The sequence below is a fragment of the Takifugu rubripes genome, chromosome 12, assembly GCF_901000725.2.
Source record: "Takifugu rubripes chromosome 12, fTakRub1.2, whole genome shotgun sequence".
In the NCBI taxonomy this organism is placed as follows: Eukaryota; Metazoa; Chordata; class Actinopteri; order Tetraodontiformes; family Tetraodontidae; genus Takifugu; species Takifugu rubripes.
This window is the reverse complement of record NC_042296.1, coordinates 6,840,575-6,863,324: the sequence shown is the minus strand read 5'-3', so window position 1 is coordinate 6,863,324 and position 22,750 is coordinate 6,840,575. Positions and strand designations below refer to the sequence as shown.

General features: G+C 54.1%; 1 protein-coding gene and 1 long non-coding RNA gene across 8 annotated transcripts in view; one reads left to right on the top strand and one right to left on the bottom strand.

Moving 5' to 3' along the window:
• Positions 1 to 22,750, bottom strand: part of LOC101079975 (receptor-type tyrosine-protein phosphatase U-like) — a 73,562-nt gene that overhangs the window by 17,459 nt on the left and 33,353 nt on the right. For all 6 annotated transcript variants that reach the window (XM_029845357.1, XM_029845358.1, XM_029845359.1 and 3 more), the window contains exons 3-12: positions 16,264 to 16,535; positions 12,783 to 12,864; positions 10,653 to 10,768; positions 8,866 to 9,037; positions 7,952 to 8,245; positions 5,721 to 6,041; positions 4,120 to 4,229; positions 2,916 to 3,117; positions 1,200 to 1,302; positions 280 to 556 (exon numbers count right to left, since the gene is read on the bottom strand). In XM_029845357.1, the coding sequence (XP_029701217.1) occupies positions 280 to 556; positions 1,200 to 1,302; positions 2,916 to 3,117; positions 4,120 to 4,229; positions 5,721 to 6,041; positions 7,952 to 8,245; positions 8,866 to 9,037; positions 10,653 to 10,768; positions 12,783 to 12,864; positions 16,264 to 16,535 (1,949 nt within the window). The remainder of the gene's footprint in view (positions 1 to 279; positions 557 to 1,199; positions 1,303 to 2,915; positions 3,118 to 4,119; positions 4,230 to 5,720; positions 6,042 to 7,951; positions 8,246 to 8,865; positions 9,038 to 10,652; positions 10,769 to 12,782; positions 12,865 to 16,263; positions 16,536 to 22,750) is intronic.
• Positions 2,926 to 18,363, top strand: LOC115251778 (uncharacterized). 2 transcript variants are annotated; one of them, XR_003890309.1, is made up of 3 exons: positions 2,926 to 2,991; positions 15,123 to 15,285; positions 17,622 to 18,363. It is a non-coding gene; the product is annotated as an uncharacterized lncRNA (long non-coding RNA). The 2 variants fall into 2 exon arrangements; XR_003890308.1 differs by having other exon boundaries at positions 2,931 to 2,991; positions 15,120 to 15,285.

Sequence of the window (22,750 nt, the reverse complement as noted above, 5' to 3'; positions counted from 1 at the left end):
AAAATCAAGTCCTTCCTCTTCCTCCCCCAGCAGCCCGGCTCTCCTGCCGGCGATAAACCCGCGCAGACAAAAGGACACCAACACCAGCTCTGCTCTCCAGTTTGTTGTTTTCAAACTTTATCGCGTGAAACTTTTGGGGAACTTTCATTTAATTGCTGGTTCTGGAGGCCCGAACGCTGCTGGGGCCCATCGGGGGCGCCGCCTCCAGTCGCCAAATGCTAGCTAGCTTCCGTATGCTACGTCTCCATTACCCCCCCCCCCCCCCCAAGTGGTTCTTACCCCTCTGAAGTTGCTGGTGGCCTGGAAGTAGATGAGGTAATTCTTGGTGGGGTCCAGGGGGCTGTTCCAGTAACCGTTGTAGGTGTGGTTGTCGCCCACGGTGAAGGGCGTGGCCTCCGGCAGGCTGCTGGGGGCCAGCTCTGCCGTGTAGTAATGGGGGGCCCCTCTGCTCTGGGAGCTGTGGGAGCTGGGTGTGGGGAAACAGTCCACGGAGCCCACCTCCCTCCTCCGCACCTGCCGGGACCCGTCCTCCTCCACCACCACCACCTGGTACGCGCTGAGGAGGGGGCGGAGACACAGGTGAAGCTAACGCTAGCAGCTAACGGACAGAGATCCTGGAAACTTGAGGAACAGATGCAAAAGTCCTAACAGGGCTCTTTTCCACAGAGTTTAGAAATCCTAAAAGTTTGCCCTGCCTGATTTATTTGGACCGGTGTTTTTTCACTCTGGGGGATTCAATCTCCTCTGACAGGTTAGCCCCCCCCTCCCCCGCCCCGTCTGCCTCAGCACTGAGTTCCTGACTGAAATCGACGTCTGGCGCTCATTAAAGCGCCGCTGCTGTCACACAGCTCACCAATCCTGTCATTGAAACCATTTAAGCACTTTCCAAAACTTTCCAGGGTGGCGGGAGATGATTTGGTGAAAGCTAATGCTAAGGAATCATCAGCTTGCCAGAATATACGCTAGCTAGCTGGTTTGTCTACACTCTAGTCTGGGAAACATCAACAGCCCAGTTCTGGTCCGACTCCCCCTGTCCCAGGTGTGCCCTTGCCCCGCCCACTTGGTACTGGAGACCTTGATTGAGCTCCAGGTCCTTTACTGAACAACAAAACTGCTGCTAGCTGTGCAGCTACGTTTGGCTTCACCTGCAGCTACGAATAGCAGGTGCTGGCTTCGGAGGGAAGCGGTACCAGCCGTACCTGACAGGGGCGCCTCTCGCCAGCGCCGGGCGCAGCAGCACGGTGATGGTGCTCTCCGACTCGCTCAGCGGGGAGGGGACGTCCTCGTAGTCAAAGACGGGGGCTGGAAAACAGGAACGAGAGCAAACAGAGAAGGTGTCACTGAGGGGGGGAGACACGGGAATGTTTTAGTCGTTTCCCCAGTCACACATGAAAATGGCTGGTTGGTGCTAGCTGTATTCATTAGCCGCGCACGTCCCCGGCGTGCCGCGGAGCGCGGAGGCCTCCCACACACCGCCGATGACTGATGACGGCTCCAAACAGGGAAACCAGAAGCTCTTATAATATAATTAGGGCAGATCTGAATCAGAATAACCTCAGCGCAGCTCCGGGGAGGCCGAGGTCGAGTGTTCCCTCCTCTGTTTACTACGGAGAGTGAATTAGCGCGGAGCGCCGGTTAGCGCAGATAAGCTGGGACAAAACGGCTCCTGAGCGGAGGCACAGGCGTGTTTTTGTAGCCGGGTTACGTAAGCTGCCATCGGAGGAAACGCCGCGTCGGAGTGTTTGTGAAAAGCTGCCGCCGCGCTGATGTCGACAACGAAGGAGTGCGAGGGAGTGCGAGGGAGGCGTGGCGCGCTTATCGATTTTTGAAAGCTAACGAGCCGAGACTAATCCGACAGGAGTCGCGCGAGCGCCTCGTTTGTCGGCAATATCACGCCGCGTCAGGGCCGCCAGAAACCGCAGCGTGACGGGGCGATGGCAGGCGCCATGGAAACCACCCCCGGAGTTCCATTTTGGGTTGATTCTTCCGTCAGTTGGCGCGCTGTTCCAGCGCTACAGAGATGCTAATGTGCAGAGGCGTCATGCTAACAGTAAAAAACCCCGTCGTGTAGCTGGAACGTAGGTTAGCCTAGCATGACTTTAGTCTAGTCCCTCCTCTTTTATGAGATTAGCGCGCCTCCTGTGACGGACCGGTGACACCGTCCAGGGTCCCGGGCACTGCTGGGACACTCCAGCATTCCCAGTGATCCTGGTCAGGAGCATGAAAACATCAAAGCTAGGAATGCTCCTCCTGGAAACAGGCCCATCTGAGGTGGGTCTCAGAGGCTCACGGATTCATGCTGATCCCAGTCTGAGGCTCCACTCCGGCTCTGCAGCCGCCTGCGTGGCGGCGGATCAAAGAACGCTCCGAGCGCAGGAGAAGAAAGAGGAGGCTGGATGTCGGGATCACTCCGACTCCTGAGCCACGTTCTGCGCAGCGTTAATAACAGATGAGGTAGATTTTCTCTCGCCGAGTTGTTGAACTGTTCCCTCGAGAGACGCGGTTGAGGTGTCTCAGGATCACTAATGACAGGTGGCGGCGGCGAGAGTCCTAACGAGAGCTGCACCGGACCAGACAAAGCTCTGGGTTCCCTCTGATCTCCACTCCAGACCTCACCGGGAGCCAAGGAGGGAGGCAGCAGAAACGTGTGTGAGCAGCAGCAGCCTGAGAAACGCCCTCAGATCCCGGAACCACCAACGTGTGACGCGGACATCAAAGCAAAATTAGCAAACATCAAAGGGAACATCGATTCATTTCAGGACTGGGCCTGACTGGGCCATTTAGCCTCCAACAGGTTGGAGGTTCTTCAGAGATGAACCTTTTATTCAGGATCAAAGCAAAATCAAAGCCTTCCTGTATGAAGACACCGATCCAAACGCTCACGCTCAAACTGGGACCAGGATCCAGATCCTTACCTGAAATGTTGGTGGTGATCTCGGTGAGCGCCGTCTGTCCGAAGCCCTTGGCCGTTCTGGCCCGGACTGACACCAGGTAAGTGGTTCCGGGATGGAGGCCGGAGAACATGTGGTAGGTCTCGTTCCTCAGCTTGGACACCGTCCGGCGCGGGCCGGGCACGTTTATTCCCGGGTCGGACGATTCGATACTCTGATAGCTGATCTGAAAACGGGGGTCAACAAAGCTCGGGTCAATGATGACAGCACGCTAACAAGAACGCAGCGACACGATGCTAACAGGTCCGACGGGGATCAAAGAGGATCAAAGCTGAATCAGCTCCATCCTAAAGCTTCGCCTCTTGATTCCTTGTGCGATTCCTTGATTCCTTCCTCATTCTGAGATTCTCTGATTTTCGAGGTAAAAAGGATCAAATTCAGCTCTTTAGCGGCGGCCAACGAGGTCCGGACGGGCAGCGCTGTCGGGTCAGAGGGACCCGAACCTCTCACCGCCTATGGTTTATTTACGAGCCAACCTAGACGATTTAATTTAGATGGCATTTTATTTCAAGGCTCTCTCAAGAGAAACGCCTCTCAATTAATCTTCGGCTCGCTGTGGAACGATGTCGCCTCACATCTAATAAATCCTGCTCCGCAGTTTAATCGGACCCGGGAACGCTCGCTCGGCCTGATTCTAACGCCGATAAAGTCAAGAGACAGGAGAGAAAAAGTGTTTGTGAGGACCAGCGCGTCGGGCCGGGCGAGCAGCGCGGGTCACAGACAGAACCCCACAGACAGGCCCAGCAGGTCCAGCAGGGTCAGGGGGCAACAGTCTGTGCTCCACGCTCCGTTTGAAACCAGCGTCTCCGTCTGTGATCCTGCGCCGTCTCCTCGTGTCTATTTAAGGGAAACGCTCTGAAGCTGGGAACACAGAGGTTCTGGAGGTTCTGGAGGCTGATGCAGGCCTTCAGTAATTAAAAAGCAACGTTCAACGTTGCCCCCTCATGGAGGCATCTCTGGGGTAACCTGGTAATTAGACACTTTGTCCCCTCTCAGTAATTACAGCCTGGAGCTTCATTAGCATACCGACACTCGAGCCAGTGAGCCGTGAGGAAGTGGCTCCGCCCACTGCGCCGGCTCAGACTCGCAGGGGTTCTCCCGTCACGGCCGGGGGATAAAACAAACGCCCCTTTGTGGAAGGCAGCTGTGGCGCGTGAACAGAATCTACCTCGTACTGTGTGATGAGGCCGTTGGGCTCCACTGGCTCCTCCCACTTCAGGAAGATCATGTCATCCAGCGGCGTGAAGGTCAGAGATTCCGGAGCGATTCCTCCAGGAACTAGAGAGAGAAACAAACTGAGACAAACGGCTCCAGATCTGAAGGTAATGGACTCGTGGGGGGGGTGGGGGGGGGGCACTGCTGACAGAGTAAAACAGAAGGAGGCCGGGGGGGGTCGGGGATCAGGAGTGAGGATTATAGTTCTGATAACAAAGCACGATGACGGTCCGTTTCTCTTCCACGCGTCTGTGCTCAGGTCCTGAAGAGTTCCCCGAGTACTTCAGGTGCCCCCCAGGAACTCAGGACCTTGGACTGTCACACCAGCTCTGACCCAGGTCCTCAAAGCAAACCCGGTCCAAACACATGGACGGCTGCTGTTGGTTCGGGGATCGGGGGTGGGGGCGGACTGGACCGGAGCACGGGGAGAGTTACCGACTTCTGGAAGGCACAGACCTGGAATCAAGGCTGTGGGTCCAGGTCTGATCTGAAGATCTAGATCTGAAGAACGGGAAGAACCTGGTTCGGCTCACATCTGAGCCTAAGTGCAGCAGGAACCTGAATCCCACCTCAGAACCTTCAGCAAAAATCTGAAACTACGAGATTCCGGCTCTGAAGCTGCACGATGAAGCTGAGGAAGACGAGCGTCTGAGAGCCCCAGAACGCGGGTTTCTCTCCTCGCTGCCGACTGTGTGACAGCTTCTCATATTTCCTTTGGAAAATGTCAGCAGGAAATGAAAGCGCCTGCCTCTCCCGAGGGATCCCGGAGACTCTTCCAGGCTTTCAATTTACTGTTAAACAAGCAAAATTACACATTTAAAAATAGAACGAGACGATCAAGAACCTGACGAGGAAGTGGAGCCGGTGTCAGCCGCAGCCATTTTAATTAAGAGGGGCCCATTTGAAGCTAGCGGGAGCGAGCGGGAGCGAGCCATCTCCGAGGTGCGGCGTAAACACCAGCGTGACCGACGCCGCCAGAGCTAAACGGGCTTTAGCGCACAAACACGCTAATAAAGCGCCGCCGCCTCAGAAATCACAGAAACCAATTAACCCCGCGGGGAAGTTTCATTTCCTGGTGCTAATCGACTTTAATGGAGGAGCCGGGAGTGGGTCTTTGGACGCTAATGGAAGTTTACGAGATTCCTCACAGCGAGGTTAGCTTCCGGTTTGGTTCCTCGCTCCTGAACCGGGACCAGCCCGACACCTCCGGAATTAACGCGTCGACACGCTTCCACCTTTGCAGCAGCTGCGGGAATATAATGGAACATCTGACGCGCTGCTAAAAATAAACCGGCGGCGACGTCTATCTGGGAGGTTCTGAAGACGAGGAAGAGACAGCCGTGTCCTGGGATCCGCGTCAGCGCTAGAAGCCGGGGGCGGAGCCAGGCTGGAGTCTGGAATATCGCAGCTGGGTACGTTTAAAGGTGGCGTTCCATCCATCGCCTCTAAAGGACAGCGGCGGGCGCTAGCGCAGCGCTAAGCTACGCTGACGCCCGACCCCGCTTGGATGCGCTCAGCGGTACAGATCTGAGAACACGGAACATCACGACTCACTGTCTTCCTCCGTCTGGAACGTCACCTCCCGGCTCTCCTTCTTGCCTTCGGGGTTGGACAGCGCCAGCCTGACGTGGACCGAGTGGAACGGCGGCAGGTCCCTCAGAGTGAAGCGGGACGTGTTGCGGTCCACGGACAGGCACTCCCGGACCGTGGCGTTGTTCCCGCCGCTGCCGCCCGTCGGCACGGAGTAGCGGTAGCAGAGCGACAGCGTGTAGGTGTGGCAGCGGGTCAGGTTGTAGCCCAGCGGCTCCCACTGGAGCGTCAGCTGCCGCGGCTGGATGTCGGAGGCCGTCAGGCCGCGCAGCGCCCGCATGGGCTCTGGAAGAGAGGAAGAGACGGCGGTGAAACCCCGGGAACGGTCCCGGTGAAACGGGCCCGTGATGCTAATTGGTCGGTGTGGGACTGTTTTCTCACACAGGTGCTAAAAAAGCCTCTTTTAAAGCAGCAATAACCCTTTATTTGCGGGTGGGGGCGGCGGAGCGGGCCGGGAGGAACAAAAGCTACTCACAAGTCTGCAACATTTATTTAACGTTTGGCATTTTTACATCCGCAGCTGTGATTGGGCGGTTCTGCAGCTCTGGATCCAGATGGTTCTGTCGTGTGTCCCTGTCAGGGAGGGGTTCTGTCCCCCAGCCTCCCCTCAAACCTCCACCTGACTTTAGTTTTTAACGTTAATATTCCTGATGGTCGTGAAGGCAACACAAACCCAAGCGGGGAGGCCAGAAGGTTCTGGGTTCCAGTCCGGTCTGTTCTAGCTTTGGGAAGGCAGTGATCCCTGGAAATGCAGGGGCAACATTGGAGGGTTCCTCAGGACGCCATTAGTCATCATCACATCGGCGGCGCTGGGGTCCGACCCCTCCACCCGCCGACCCTCCGGCGGTCCTGCCCCAGACTGACATCCAGCCCGATTAGCTGAATCAGAGGGATTAGCCGGAGGCAGCGGAGGAGGGATGAGCGGACACGCACCAGCCCAGCAGAAGTGAAGCAGATGAATGAGCGTGGAGAGCGTGCACGTTCCGGCTCACCCCCGCCTCCTGTCAGCGAGCGCCGCCCCCCCACTGGGAGATCCGCTGGATTATGATGGACTGCGGTACTTAAGGAGAGACCCCAGGGGGGCATCGACGGTCCGGTAGTGGGCAGGATTACGGAGGGCCTCGTTCTGAAGAGCATTAATTTAAATAACTGAGAGTGACGTCTGAGTGGGGGTCAGTCATGTGACCCCCCCCCCCCCCCTCGACAGGCTCCACAAGTCCAGAACGGCGCCGCTCCTCGCCGACAGACGCGTGCGACACGTGACGAAGACAAATTTCCAGAGGTTAGCCTCGTCGCGCTGCTGCTACCCCCCCCCCCCCCCCTCCCCCCATCCCCCCAGGGGGGGCATCAGATCTGAGCAATGGGACCTGACAGCGTGTAGGCGAGTGACAGACACCGATGAGGGCGGGTCACGGCGCGTGGCAGGCGACGGCGCCGTCAGGCTGAGAGGCACGGTGCCTTTTCCCACCCGCGTGAGCGGCGGCGCGGCTGAGACGACCGAACGAGCCCGGAACCTCGGCGGCCTCCGCAGACCTCCGCCGGCGTCTGCACATGAACGACCGCGGGACGCCCGCGCGCTCGTTTTCTCCGCGAGACAAACGCGGGAATCATCAGACGGCGTCTGGGCCGAGACGCCGAACGGTCCTGATGTTCTCGATGGCTGCAGGCAAACCGCCGCTCGTTAGGCGATTCATCACGTCAGCCTGACGGTGGAAACACGCTCCAGAGCAGCCTCGCCTTCATTTTCCCCTTCTTTAAACATCCATCAACAGCCGCGCTAGGCTACATTAGCGAGAGGCGCTACGCTAGGGTGAAAACGTCCGGCTCCGTGTCTGCTAGCGTCAGTTTACAGGAGATGCTGGTGGGTCTGGAACCTGCGGCTTCAGGTTGTGGTTTGGATTAAAAAAAATGTAAATGTCAAGCTGAGCATCCGCAGCTTCAGATTGTAACGATTTTTGACGTTTAATTAGCATTGTAACGATCGCACAATCAACAGCGCCGGGTGTTGGACGGGCAGAGATTGTTCGTCCTGGATCTTCTGGCGGTTACGATATTTAACCGACGTTTTTGGACGAATCGCGTCTCCAACAGCTACACGAGCAACAATAAATGTAGCGTCCGAATGCTAACAGTTAGCATGGAGGTTAAATCTCTCCCAACGGTGGGGGTGTGTCTGTGTAATGATTGTTGTTCACCTGCACACTTAGTCCTGCTGATCAGGGGGGGTCCCGGAGCTCCGGTGCCCCCGTCCCCGGGCCGGGTCAGCAGGACGCTGATGTGGTACTCCGTGTCCGGCTCCAGGTGCCAGACTTTGTAGGTGAGGGAACCGACGCCGTGCGTCTCCGTCCACATGGACTGGCTGGCCCGGTACTGGATTTCCCGCCGGATGACCGGCCCGTCCCCCACGATGGAGTTGGTGTTGAGCTGGATGATCAGATATGTGGGTCCGGCCCGCAAGAGCTGGGGGGGCGCGATCGGCGTCGGAGGCACTGCGACAAAACAGGAATCATGACGTTCCCGACAGCTGGAACCTGATTGGATGTCAGTTTGCTTCCCCTTTGAGAGGCATCAAAGCAGAAATCAAAGTATTCCTGCAGTTGTTTACGCTTTTCTTAATAAATATCATTATTGCTCGGCGACAGCAGCGAATCATAGAACCTATAATTGTGTTGGGGGGGGTGAACGGGGGAAATTGCCAATTTCCCCACTAACGATGCTGAGTAAGAGCTCATTTGCATGAATTGTATAAATGATTTCATCTCCCCTCAGTCTTGATTAATAACATGACCCTCGTTCATCACACCGTGTGTGTGTGTGTGTGTGTGTGTGTGTGTGTGTGTATGTGAGGGGGGGTGCTTTCACCACTGTTATGAGATGATTAATTGAAAGAAACCTCATGAAGTCTAAAAAACTCAAATTGTGTATTATCTTCTGTATAGGTGACAATAAGCCCCGCCTCTTCCCATTATCAGCTGATGGCCCACTGGGAGGGGAGGCGGGGGGGGATGCTGGGATAGACATTTTCTCTGTTTGATCTCAATCGGGACTTTCATCACAAGGTCAAGCACCCATGCACCCGTGTTAGCCTGCTGGCGTGCCGTTAGCTTACCTCTCACAATGAGCTCTCCAAAGTTGGAGATGGCGGCGCCGCGGGGGGACAGGGTGACGCAGCGGTACAGGTCCTGCTCGCCGCGTTGAGCCTCCACCTGGAAGGTGGCCATCAGCCGTTTGTGGCTCAGCCGGGAGAGCGCGGGAGCGTCCAGCAGCAGGCCGCTCCTCCGCTGAGGGTCGCACACAGAGAGAGAGACATCAGCCGTGGACACACGGGCGCCATCACGCGCTGAAGGCTGCGCCGGGGGAGGGAGAGCGCCACGGGAATGAGCTTCACGGCGCGGCGCGGTAAAGAACATCAACAGTGCTTTTCACCGAGGACGCCTGTGACACGCGGGAGGACAGGCCGCTCATGCTAATGAGCTCCGGTCACGCCGGCTGCTGGCTCAGGCGGCGGCGAGGATCCGTTCCAGGTGCAGGAGAAACAGGTTATTATGAGGAAGCGTCTCCTGGCAGCTTCAGAACCGAGCGGGTTCGACGGCGGCGCCTCAGCCGCTGGACAACATGGCGGTAGATAAGCCGTGAGGACATTTCTGCTAACGCGGTTCCCTTAAAAACAAAAGCTCCTTGGACTTCCTCGGCTCATAACACCTGCCGCCGTCTCCAGGCTTCGCCTGCCAAGTCGGCCGTAACTGGCCTGGCAGCGAGCCCCGAACCAATCACCATCAGGAGCAAGTGTGATGACTGATCCGCGTTTTGGCCCGTTGCTGCTGGAAATAAAAACAGCACGTAAAACGGTCCTGACACAGATGGAGGGCCCATGCTAATTGTTTAGGAAGTATTATGCTAACAGTTTGGACTGCACCTATAGAACTGCAGTTCATTGCCAATGAAAAAAAAAAACCAAACACAAAAACAGCAATTAGCAGCCGGCGCTAACAACCAACCAGGCCATGAGCAACAAAGGGAGCGGAGCTAGCAACAGGCGCTAATATGCCAAAGCAGGAAAGCAAGAGGTCGCTGAACACGCCTCCTTCATATGCAAGAGATCTTCAAAGGTCCGGGAGCCAGATCTGCTCCCCCCCCCCCGCTGTGGTCGTTTCAGTAGCACTTAGATGTGCCGGCATCAAGGCCAGATGAGGAATGGAGACTCAGGTAATGGATTTGTGAAAGGCTAATATTAGCTTTTATTCAAACCAGGAAAATTGACCTATGAGAGCGTCTTCAGCTGCTGCAGGAGTGGAGCCACTTCAGGAGCTCCGGTAAACTAAATGTCATCCATTAAGGAAGCTACGAAAGCAAAGACGTCCACTTAATGATGCTCACACGAGCTAAAGAAGAGTAGAAAAAACCCACTTCATGCTACGAAACGGTGGCGTCACGCGGCTACGACTGGGTCAAATCGCTGTTATAGCGTTGAGATGTGTGGAGTTAGCTTTAGCCTCTCCAGGTTTTATCAGACACTCACAACGAAGCTAATGCATCTTATCTTTGTCATTTGGGTAATTTTTTAAAAAGATTTTCTCTCAAATTTAGCATCAAAATGCTACGCTAAGGTACCACCAGAGTCTACCAGCTCATGCATTTCCAATATTAAAACGTAAATGACCCCTCCGATGCTAAATTTAGCACGTCGTTTAGCTGCTTTACTCAGGTTTGATGTATTTTTACTGCTAAAACAACCATTTTCGTCCATTATTTTTGGAGGGAAAAGCACTGAGAGACACGCTGACGTCCTTCCAGGGACCGCTCCGCTCCGCTCCTCTTCCTCCTCTTTCCTTCCACCTCCCCTCCGCCGAGACGCCGCTTGGGCGAAGGCGACATAAAAAGACGACGCGTTCTCACCTCCAGCAGGAAGGGCTCGCTCTCGGAAACTTTGCCCGTAGCGACGCACTGGAAGGAGGCGTTCTGCCCGGCGTTGACCTCCACGTCCCCCAGCCGAGAGAAATGAGGCACCTTGTCTGTGGAGAAAGGACAGACGGACGTGACACCAGCCGGCAAATATCTAGAAACAGCGATACATCGGAATCGGAGGCTTTCTTCGTACTCCGACGCAGCCGGGCTACAGGCGGAGGAGCTAATATCCGTATTCTTGGTGTATCTAACAACCATCTCACTGCTAATCCTCTTACACTGGATTAGCCGTCGCAGTAATCTTTGAATGTTTGTCCCGCTCTCTTGACACGCTAATTCTTCGTGCTGTCGACTCTCCGTGATGTCCGTCCTGAGCCGGATGGAAAAATGTTCCGAAGTCCCGCAGCGTGGAAGAACTGAAAAAACTGGGGTTTCATCTCAATTCCCTGCTCTGCCGTTCTCCCGCAGCTGGAGCTTTACCTCTCTGGTTCGGCCGGATGTTCTTTCCCGTTATTCCGCCATGCCACGGAATGTCGCGGAGATATTTGAGGCTCCGTGTTCCCTCGGAGAGACGTCGGCTTTCGCCACCGTTTGTGACGGATCGTAAAACCGTGTCCGACAAGACTGAGGACAAACAACCGCGGGAGGACGAGCGTTGACGGCGGGGAGCGATTAGCATGAAAGCAATTTCAACCTCCCAGAAGAGGATTTTTGCATGTTCAAAACTGAATAACCGAGGAATGATGGCAGCTCTTCTGTCGGCCGACTCCTCACGTGGAAGCGACGCTAACAGGAAGTCAATAGGTGACGATTGCTGGATGTTAAGAGGTTTTAACAAGATGAATGAAGTGAAGGCAGATATGGGAATGTGTGACTGGAACAGCTATAAAGGTGGGAATAAAGCTGCTTTAGTGTCCGGACCAGCGCCACCTACAGGCCAGGAAAGACAGTGGAAAAGACAGGGACATCCACTGAGGACGGGAGGACACACAAGATGGACACATCCTCTCTGGAGCTTCCTGAGCTTTTCACCAGCTGCACCATCGTTTCCCTGTTTATCCATCAGAAACTACGGCTGAAAAGGGGATGGAGAGAATATTCCGGGGGGAGGAGCCACTGCGAAAGGTCACTTTCAAACTTCAGCTGCTTCAGAAAGATATTTAACATCACCTCCAGGTGTAAATGTTCTTCAGCACCGAGGAGATAGAAGTGTCTCTAAATATCATCCTGTCTTTTTACATGAAAATCATTTTTGTTTTTTACTTCTACTGACAACAGTGAAAAGTTATTTAATTATTTCAATTTGTTCATTTTAAAAGCAGAGATCTGTTGCTTCGCTATAAGTGCTGTCCACCAGCAGGGGGAGCTCCAGCCCCGACACTGACTTCCTGCTAGCTGTTTCTCACTGTGGCTGCTCAACACTGCCCCTGTGTTTGCAGGTGGTACTGCAGCGCCGCTTAATCCTTAATAAAATCGCTCCACCTTGAGAAGGTTCTCCGATACCGTCGGTCGCAGCAACAAAAACAGCTAAATGAGGTTTGAAGGACAGCAGCAAGGACGAGTTCCTCCATTAGCTCAAGGGGAAGCAGCGTCAGCTGAAGCTACCGACATATTTAGCTTAGTAGCTAATGGATCAACCAGAAAAGAAAATGAGAAAAAACAAACTCGAGGCTCTTAGACTTGTCTTCTGTTTCCGACCGATTCCAGGAAGAGTGACTGGATCCAATTTATCCGGAACATCCCGGAGGTGAAGTAGAGTTTCGCAACCTCAGGGCTCCGACGGTGAACTCGACAGAAATATTCCCGGCACCGGCGAAGCTCCGGAAAGTTGCGGGAAGAAGCGAAAACTCCGACACCTAACTGTCTTTTTTCCTTCCCGGAACATCACATTAGCCCTAAGAGCACCCAGCTAGCACTCTGGGGAGGTAAATGTCAGCCGTTCCAGCTGGAGAAAAATACAGCACTCCCGCTGAGTTACTGTTGCCGTGGCAATTTCCAAGTGCCCCCCCTCCATCTCAGCGTGCCCGGGTTGGACAACTTTCCATTCCAGGACAGAACGCTTTCCCCGGGCTCGATAAAGGTCAGCGGCTATGCTAAAGGTACCGCAGGACGGATACTTACAGCAGGGGTAATTGAGCAGCACGATGTCGTCCAGGGCGACGTAGCCCTGCCGCTCCTCGGAGACGGTTGCTTCGAAGATGACCTGCAAAGAAGCGACAAATTGAGGAGCTCAGGAACCACGAAGAGCTTCAGCGCTGCGGCAGATTTTTCTAATTCAGCGCTGCTAGCTAAGAGGAAAGATTGACACGTTTATAATACAGCATCGCTGTTAGCCGTCGCTAGCAGACGATGGGTCTCAGCGGGTTTTTCTGCCTTCAACTTTAACACGGCGACGCCACGGCGGCAGATTAAATAACCCCAGACTAAATCAGCTGGTCACACGCTGAGCCTGAAAGCAAATCAGGAGGCCTTTAAGAACGTCTCTGCAGGTCGCCGAGTGGTAATTACCACCAGCAACGGAACTCTGGGAGTTTCCAACCACAGCGGGGCGGGCTGAGACCCTGGCGGCATTAACACACCGCTAGCATGCGGCGCTGTGCTGTAATATGGGACTTATGGGGACTTTCAGGACTGCGGCTCATGCTAGGCGACGACGACGCGACTGTGAATCGCTGCTTCGTGGTGATACAGGTGCCAACGTAGATCAAAGGATTGTTTATCTGGCGGTTCAGGGTTTCCTGGAATTCTGACGTCTGATGTTGGAGTGGCGGAGGCGTGCGCCGCTGCCGAGGTCGCTGCAGAAGCGTTGGGGGGAAAAAACAAGCGCACGAAACCGAGGCGAGCAGATGTTGCACGTCTGGACGCGGCGATACGGAGAAGCGGGAAGCTTAAGGCGCTGATATTGTTTGTCTGGACGGGGTCTGATAGCATCTTTAATAATTGATAGCAGCGTTTCAACCTCAAACAAGCCGCCGCGCCGCAGAAAATCCATTTCTGCAAACAAAATCAAGATGGATTTTCCAAGCACATCGAGTCCGAGGAAACGTCAGCCTTCAGGTTCAGGCCGGAGCCGCGGCGGCTGTTGGCTACACCGGCGTCGGCTAAGATAGCGAAAAACACGAGGAATCATTTCTAATTCACATCCCGGCCCGAACCCTCGGCATCGTGTTGGCCTCATCAGACGGAACGCTGGGAAATTCCTGATGGAAACAAAATCCATACTGGTCCCACGAGAGCAAATCAGCAGCGGGTAACGAAATCCATTACATTAAAAACCAGGTTCGCAGGGTAATTAATACGCTCGGCTTTTAATTTTTTAGGGGAAAATGCTGAGCAGATTATTCATACGGGGACGCCAAAGTTCGCCGCCGTTCCGCGTCCATCCAGTTTAATAATCGCTATTGGCAACCAGGCGGGAAGGCACTGAAATGTACAACGGTTGCTTTTGTTCAGGAATAAAAGAGGACGTGAAGGGACGCCGTTCATCACTGCTTTAGCGGCTAACGTTGAAAATGAATTAAACATGGAGGGAACCCTCTGGTTAAACTATTACGGCTTAAAATTAATTTTTGGACAAGCTAAATTTGATCACGTACGCGTCTTTAACTACTTTAGCGGACGCACCAAATTTGTCTGAGGACTGTTCCTCGAGGGGAACCAAAGAACCTTTTATTCTACACTTCCTGGCTGGGTTTGGGGAACCTTCTCACAGGTGAGAAGGTTCTGGGTTCTAACTATGGACCAAACTACTGCGTGGTGTCGCAACAGCGTTCAGAAAGCAATTCTGCGCTGTTGTTTAACCAAAGATGCTAACACTTGTTAGCAACATATTGCTAGCCTGCATTTCTGTGTCTTCTAAGCACGACTTTGAAAAATACAAAAATAGGAACTCAGAGATGGCTGTAGGAAGCGGGAAGCCGTTACCACGGAAACACAGTAGCCCCACTTCATAAAAGTTTATTTTCATAAAATTCTCAATTACTTTCGTAATAGACGTGTGACCACGGGAGAATCCGAGGTTCCCACCTCTGGACCAGATGATAAGTCGTGTAATAAAAGCTAAAGCGACAGCATTAGCGGACAACATTAGCGCCGCATCGCTAAAGGTCAGAGGTTATCCTGAAGACAAAAAGCAATAAGATAGGAAAGAAAAGTGAGGCAGGAAGACTGAGGGAAAACTGGAGATAATGGTGAAACACACTGGGAATACTGGGGCTGATCAGTCAAATGCCCAGACTGTCCACCAGGGGGCAGATTGTGACATTGTGACTTTACAACAGAAATCTTTTATTCCTATTTACACCTCCTGATTCTGATGATGCTACGCTAGTCCTTTATGCAAACCCCAGCCTCGGATAGTCATCCGGGCCGCAGGGGACAGGGGGGACACTGGGGGGGACACTGGGGGGGGACACTGATCCTCACTGATTACTGGGCTTTCATTGTGTTTAATCTCAGCAGAAGCTACATAGCGCCCTGCGGCGGCCGTCTGGCGGCCCTGCGGGGACCATCTCCTGGCCGTGCTGGATGGTGATTTTATTATCAGCGAGCCTGGATGGACGAGCGGCGCCTCTGGGGACCTCACGGACTCGCGGTGACGGGTTGGACCCGGATGCAGAAGCAGGTAGACAGTTGCTCGCCCTCCAGGTTCTTCTTCAGAATCAGCGCTCATCTACCCCGCCCCTCCTGCCCCACCCGCCCCACCTGCCCACGCTTGTCCGACAAATACGGACAAACGTCCCCGCGCCCTGGCGGGAGGCATCAGGGCGGCGGCGCCCTGCGGCTCAGGCAGCGGAGCGGCAGATGACATCGCTAATGTGCGCTGGCGCGGACGCTAACCACTGCCTCATGTGATCCCCCACCTCCCCACGCTGCCGTTCACGCCAAAGGGCCGACGCTCCGCATGGATGAGGACTGTCCTCATTGATCCTGCGGCCCCTTAATCTCATTAACTGGCTCTCGATTTATTAAGACGGGGCCCAGAGTCACCAAGGTTATGGAAGCAAACATCCAGACGGATCCCTCCGCGCTGAGGGTCGCCGGGAATTAAGGTCAATTGAGTGTTCCGCAGCCCGGCGCTCCTACACGCCCTCGCGCTGGCCACTGCCTCCTCATTAAAGGGTTAGGGCGGGAGCGGCGAGGAAAGGGGGCACTAAAGGATAAATTATGGGGTGTAATGAGGCGAGGCAGGGCGCCATTCAGCCGTCACAACGTGACGAGCTGCACAACGGCCCCGATAAGAGCACGGAACCAAAGGGAGATATTGATTCCACTGCAGCAGGCAGGTAAATTGACCAGTAAATACGGATACAAAGCAAACACGAGGCTGACGCTCACGTCGGGATCTCGTCAGCGTATACAGGTGAGCCAAATACTGGTTTCCCAACTACACGCAGAAAACGGCTGGAGAGAAAAAACCTCGTAATGAACAATGTTCAACAAGTGAAGGAAGTTCACAAAGATCAAACGTTTAAAATGACGATCCTGACCTGGATCTTCCCCGTTCCGGATCTTGAGAACCATTTTAGAGAGAACTGGCAGCAGCAGCTCCGGACCCACGTTAGCTTAGCAACATTTCACCTGTCTGACGGGCAGCCCTCACCTGATACTCGCTGGGCCAGAAGGTGCTGACGGCCAGCTCCACCTGGTGCCACTGGCGTCCCTGCGACCCGGAGATATTCCACACGGCGCTCCCCTTGGGGCCCCCGTTGACGCGGATGTAGACCTGCAGGTCCCCGGGGCTGTGGCCGTCGCGGCTGTACAGGAAGTAGCTGAACTGGATGCAGTGGGTGTCGTTCTCGCTGAGCGGCAGCAGGAGCAGCTGAGCCCTCTGGCCCCCGAAGTGCTGCGAGGAGTTGACCATCATGAAGGAGCCTGCGGGTGGAGAGCACGGCTTAGGGAGCGTTTATGGACCGCTGAGGCCGTAGAACTTTTCCCACTCAAACGGCGGCTTTGCGCTGGCGGGCTGACCGGCAGCGTAACGAGACCTGAGAGTCGGGACGGCTGTCGGCGAATAAACACGTCATGTTAGCTTTGAAGCAGCAGAACCTGCGTCTGCTCCGGCGCCGGCTGACGGTCGTTAGCGGAGCAGCTGTGATCTGATGTTTGTGTTGGGTCTGTCGGCGCCGCTCTCCTCCTTCCTGTTGTTGTGGTTCTACCTTTGATGTATCAGAGCAGTGGCAGGTGGTGGTGGGGTGGTGGGGGGGGTGATTTCGGACAGAGGTTCAGACCACTCCAGCGGGGGGGGCGGGGAGATTGACGCGGGGGCGGGACTGTGACTGTGGCCTCCCCAGCGGGCAGACGGATGATGTGAGCGCCGGACCGAAATTGTTGCACGTTGCAAAAAACAGGCGTTTGTGTTAGCGGGGCCCCCCGGGGGGGGTCCAGTTGTGAGCTCGTTTGGTTTTGGGCGCCAGCAAGCGGCCTGTGGAGGAGCTCTGATCTCAAACGGAGCCTCTGATGAGCGAGCGAGCGGGCTAATTGTGCACATAACCCTCGCGGCCAGGGCGCCGGACGGAGAGCAGAATGGGATCGTGGGTATTGTAGTTGCCGAGGTGCCGCGGTTGAGCGAGAGCACAATCAGGAGGCGCCATTGTGGCATTAATCACAATGACACAGTTATTAGGCTGTAATGGCAGCCGAGGGAATGCTTAAAGCAGAGAGATGGTCGAAACAGTCACACACGCACGCACGCACACGGACACACACACACGCACACACACACTCGGGGCTGCACCCGTTTTCTTCTAAATCATCATTTCAGACCTGGAAACATCAACAGTTCTGCTCATCAAACAAGAATCCGCAATTGGCAACCTTGTCTTTGTTCTGCTTTGTTCTTTAATTCATGTGTCTTTGATCAAAAAGGCCCTTAGATTTAAACTGTGGTGACACTTGTAGGACTCGGCCCCGTTTAGGTGGGTCTCATTAAAAGTTCCATCTTCATCTTGTCTCCACCAGGTTCAGACGCTGATTAATCTGCTCTTTAGCGGACGCCTGAATCTGGGCTGACATCAAAGCCAGATCCAGATTCAGACTCTGGAGGATCTGATCAGAAGTGTCATCCCACGCCGATGTTTGACTCCCAAAATGGAGAAGCAGCGGAAAACGGGTCAAAAGGCAGGTCAGATCCGGAGACAAGCTGAATATGAAACCATTTAAAATGCATGTCACAGTGCCCCCCAGGGCCCGTCCCCCCCCCCAGGCTCCGTCTGTGCCCCAAAAGCACAGACGAGACGTCAAACTGCCAGAAATATCCTGCGATAACAAGCAGCTGCTGTCTTCCGAGACCCCGGACAAACACCGCTGCTTTTTCTCTCACCTGGCAGTCTGCGGCGAGGAACCCCCCCCCCCCCGAGCTCATCCCTGCCACCGCCACCTCTTTGATGTGGCGTTCTCGGGGGAGCTCTGCAGTGAAAATTGCTTTTTCTTCAGCTCCAAGTGCTGGAACCCCTCATTGTTGAAGGGCAAGTCTCCAACTGTCCTCGTCAGAGGCAGCGGCGCCGCCACCTCGCCACCTCGCCAGCCGCCACACGGGCCACGAGTGTTAAAACTAGGACCTGAAAACACTGTAATTAGCCAAACGTAGCTAATCAATGAAATTAAATTAAACTCTTCAGTTTGCTGCACAAATGTTTATTGTTGTTTTCCCAAACTGGGAGGAAGTGAGGCGGGACGGAGAGGAAATTCACGGCAGAGGATTGGGACAGTGATTTCTGGAGGTCAAAGGTCACCAGGAAATGCAACAAAACTGCATTTGTGTTTCCTTTTCAAGTTAGATTAATAACCTTTGAAAGCTGGACAGCAGCAGCTAACGGCATCTTTGAGCTCCGAACGAGCTTCTAACAGCAGAATCTGAAGAAAAAACTAGCATTTTGTGCTGCAGCTTTTCAGATCTGATCTCAACAAACTTATTCAACATGATCGATGTCTTAATTGGAAACCTGATATGATTCATAAACATATTATTGACTCTGATAAACTCAGCACCCTTGAGGACAAACACACTCACAAACACACACGCTGGTGTTAAAAAATACATCCTAGTGCAGAAAAATTCTCCATAAATCCATAAGAGCTGATAAGACTCCATCTATTCCTCCACTGACCCGGCCAAGGACGCGAGAACATGCAGGAAGAGATTAGCCGACGGCTTCGGGTCCCTGAATTCATATCAGAACGTGAACCCGACTGGCCGTCCGCCCAACCGTCCCTTTCCTTTTATCTCACTCACACCAAGAATAAATGGGGACCGTCATGATGTGGAAAGATGTGAAAGGTGCGGGAGTGCCCCGCGAGGGGAGCAGGAAATGATGTTTTATCTTCACTCTGGTCTCCGTCGAGCTACGCTAGTTTACCGCCAACGCCATCAATAAGGCGTTACATCCCCGTCGATGTTCTACACGGGACCAAACACACTGACAGGAAAAACAGCTGTAATCTAATGAAATTCTGAACTGATCCTGCCCCAACTCCGCTGGCACCGCCCCCAAATCCACTGACACCGCCCCCAAATCCACTGACACCGCCCCACCTATGTTGGCACCGCCCCCACCTCATCTCAGCTCCTTCTTGGAGGTGCTGATGGAGATGGCGTGCTGGTCGGGACCGTTTTCCTCGACCTTTTCCCTCCAGGCGTTCGCAGAAGGTCGTCCCACGTTTTTCTATTCTTCAGAACTTCATTTGCTTTCTGTCCTATATTGCTTTTTTCCTCGGTATTGTAACCGAGCCGTGGCAGCCTGAGCTGATGTGTGCAGTGTGTGTGCAGTGTGTGTGTGCGTGTGTGAGTTTGTGTGGTCTGTTCAGGAGCGTCGGGGGGGGGGGGTGTTTACAGGAGATGCAGAGTGTGCAATTTACAGAATGACACGCTGCAAATGGGAAAATCTGCAAACCAGCAGCAGCTGCTCCTGAACGCTACACTGACGGAGCCGAAACGCCTGCAAACAACAGGAGTCCGGGTCCGCAGGTGTGTTGCTGCGCTCAGCCGACGGGTTGAAGAAAGCTCGTATGGATCACAGCTGCAGTAGTCTGGAATAATCCACGCAGCTAACACGGCCCTGAAATGAGCAGCCGAATCGCTACGTTCCTCCGAACCACCAGAGCTGAGTTTCATCGGTCCGAGGAGACGATCCAACGCCAGAACTTTGGAGTTTTAGACCAACCTCCTATGTTAGCTAGCTGCCAGCCTGCGTTCGTACAACCGTTATAGCAACAATTGCCAGTGAAATAATTAACACCAAGGGTCTAAACGTTTAATTTGTCGGAACATTAGCTTTACTTTTATATTCCCCATTTCCAGCCAAAAGTTGATGTTTCTTCCATCGATTTGAGGCAACTTTCCCTCCAAATTGACTAAGAGACCCGAGGAAAAAAAGCTCCAACAACATTTCCCGACAGTTTTGCGGAATCACATGTGGTTTCAGCACCGTTTCTGACCCGCGGGTCTGGATGCTGGACCGAACCAGCATCCAGACCCGAGTGGATGAATCTTTTCAGAAATCAATAGCGCATTAGCAGCAACATTGTGTGGGCAACCTGACTTTCTGCTCTCTGCTGCAATCCTGATATAGTGGGAAGCGTCCGCCCGCAGCGCCTCCATACATCCCCGCTGATCTATTCTCTGGTTCATCTCACCCCCCCGGCCCCAGGTCTCTGCTCATCTCGCCTCGCTCCTTCAAGCTCCGGTCGTTTAAAAGGGAAAGTCATTTTCCAGGACCTGCTAGCTGCCTTTGGGGGGGGGGGGCAGACGGACAGGTTTCAGGAAGAGATCGCTCATTTGAATTTGAAAACAGCCCTTTGATGCTCCGTAAGAATGAGTTTAGCTGTATTCTGTAGCTTCAAAGGGCATAAAAATATAAAGTTAAGGAGGAACCTAAACGCGGTCGGCTTGGTTCATTAAACCAGGGCAGCAGAGAGCAGCTCGTCCACATTAGAGTCACGTAAGTGGATTCAGGAGGATTTAGATCAAAGTGTAATTAAGGTGTTAAGTAGCATCAGAAGCTGCGATAACAGCGAGCGGCTTGTGTCTGTGGCTGCAGCTGTTCCCGTCCCAGAAGCTCCACAGGTTTGTTCCGTTTCCCGACTCCGAGCGTGGACTTCCTGTTTGAATTACTTTGGATCATTTCTTATTAAACGCCCGCACGGCAGGTACATTTCTGCCACGCCGAGCGTGAAGGGAAGCACCGGAGGTGCCAACAGGCAGAGCCCCGTAGCCCCGCCGGCACACACCACCCAAACCGGCTCCTCTCGATAAGCTCGGCTGTATTTGCCGGTCTCTGATAGCGACTGTGAGGTTTGAGTCCACTGGCCTGAGATCAGATTTCTGTCAGTTGGTGCAGTGCAGAGCTGCAGCATCTGTGTGGAAGAGGAGGAGGAGGAAGAGGAGGAGGGGGAGGGGGAGGAAGAGGAAGAGGAAGAGGAAGAGGAGGAGGGGGATGTTACTGGAGCTACCAGGCTGGGTCTCAGCCCGAAGTCGGTGCCTCTGGTGCCCACAAGTGGGTCAGGAACGGCATCGGCGAACGCTCCCACGGCGAGATAAGCGTGTTCTGGTCTTTAAGAGGGGAACTGGTCCCAGATAACGAGCCTGGATCGCAGGTGGTGTCCGTCCGTGCTAGCGCGGGCGGGAAAAACAGCAGAATGCCGGTTTTTTAACACAACAGAAACGCCCGAAGGTTGGAGTCAGAGGAGTTTCTGGTATTTTCTGACTAAATCTGTGAGCACCAGCAAATAACCTCCCTTCAGAAGCACCTCTGCAAAGCCTCGGAGGAGGGAGAGCAACAGCCAGGCAAACAATGGTTGAAACTAGGAAAGTAAAGACTCCAGTTGAACTTTGGCAACTCCCGCCCACCTCCGACAGATTTTATCGGCAGCTAATTTGCGCTGATTGATGGTTCAAGGATTAAAAAGCAATCAGGCTTTTCCTGATTTGCCATCCTAAAACCAAAGTCTTCATTTATTCCAGAGGAACAAAAAGCAAACGTGTCATTCTGAAAAGCTAACGTTAGGAGCTTCGCTCCCCTCATTTCCTTCCCTGTGGGTGTTGTCAGTGTTTTGTCAAAGCAAACACAGCGCATCAGTCAGCCAGCAGGGGGCAGCCTCCAACCCCTCCTGAGCCGCTCCAGCTAACAAAAGGCCCACATCCCGGGAACGCGCCACTCCGCCGGATTTAAGAAGCTGGGCGTTTTAAATTTTAAATGTGTCATTCAGAGGAGGGCCGTTAACTGTCGGGGGGGCTTTTCAACTCCAGGAGGAGTAACGGCTTAACGTCCGGCACACAATAGCCAGGCTGAGCCTTTCAAGATCGGCCACGCTTCAAACCCATTGGACGCCAGCAGCCACGGGACCAGCCAATGGGCTGGCAGCGGGGTTCAAACGGGCCAAACGGAGCACAAGTCCGTCCGCCTATCCACCCAGGCCAGCGTGCACGCCCCTCGCCGTGTCGCTCGTTTAAAAGTCGTGGCTCTGCCAGACACTATCGGAAGGAGTTTGTGTTTTGGGATCTCAATTCATCTCCTGCAGGGCTGCGGCTTTAATGCAGCTTCCAGGCAATAACAGCCCCGAAATTGAAATCAATAACAATAAATCAGCATAATAAGCATCTCAGCCGGGGGGGGGGGGGGGGTCTCAAGGCTGTCCTCAGATCTATCATCTGACATTTATGACACCGCCGGAGGAGGAGCGCAGCCGCCCCACTGACTACAATATAGGGGCGGAGTTGGACCCGGCCGCCCCCGCCTGCACGAGAAAGAGGCGAGAGGTCCTGATTAAAGGCTGAAGGACGATCCGCATCAGCCTCCTCCTGCAGAACCCGACTGAGCAGCTCCAACCGCTGTTCAGCCTGACTGCAGAACAGCAGCATTGCATCTGCTGACCCCCCCTCAGAGCGTTGCATCTGCCGACCCCCCCTCAGAGACACCAACTCTGATCTCCCACAACAGATAAGAACTAAATACTAAAAAAGGAGGAGAGGAGAGTTTCCATCCATCCTGCGAGGTGCAGCAAGGATGAGCTTAAAGCCACAACACCCCCCCCCCCCCACTCCTCCCCCAACACCACCCCTACTCAAAAGGAAACAAAGGTCCCAGAATGCC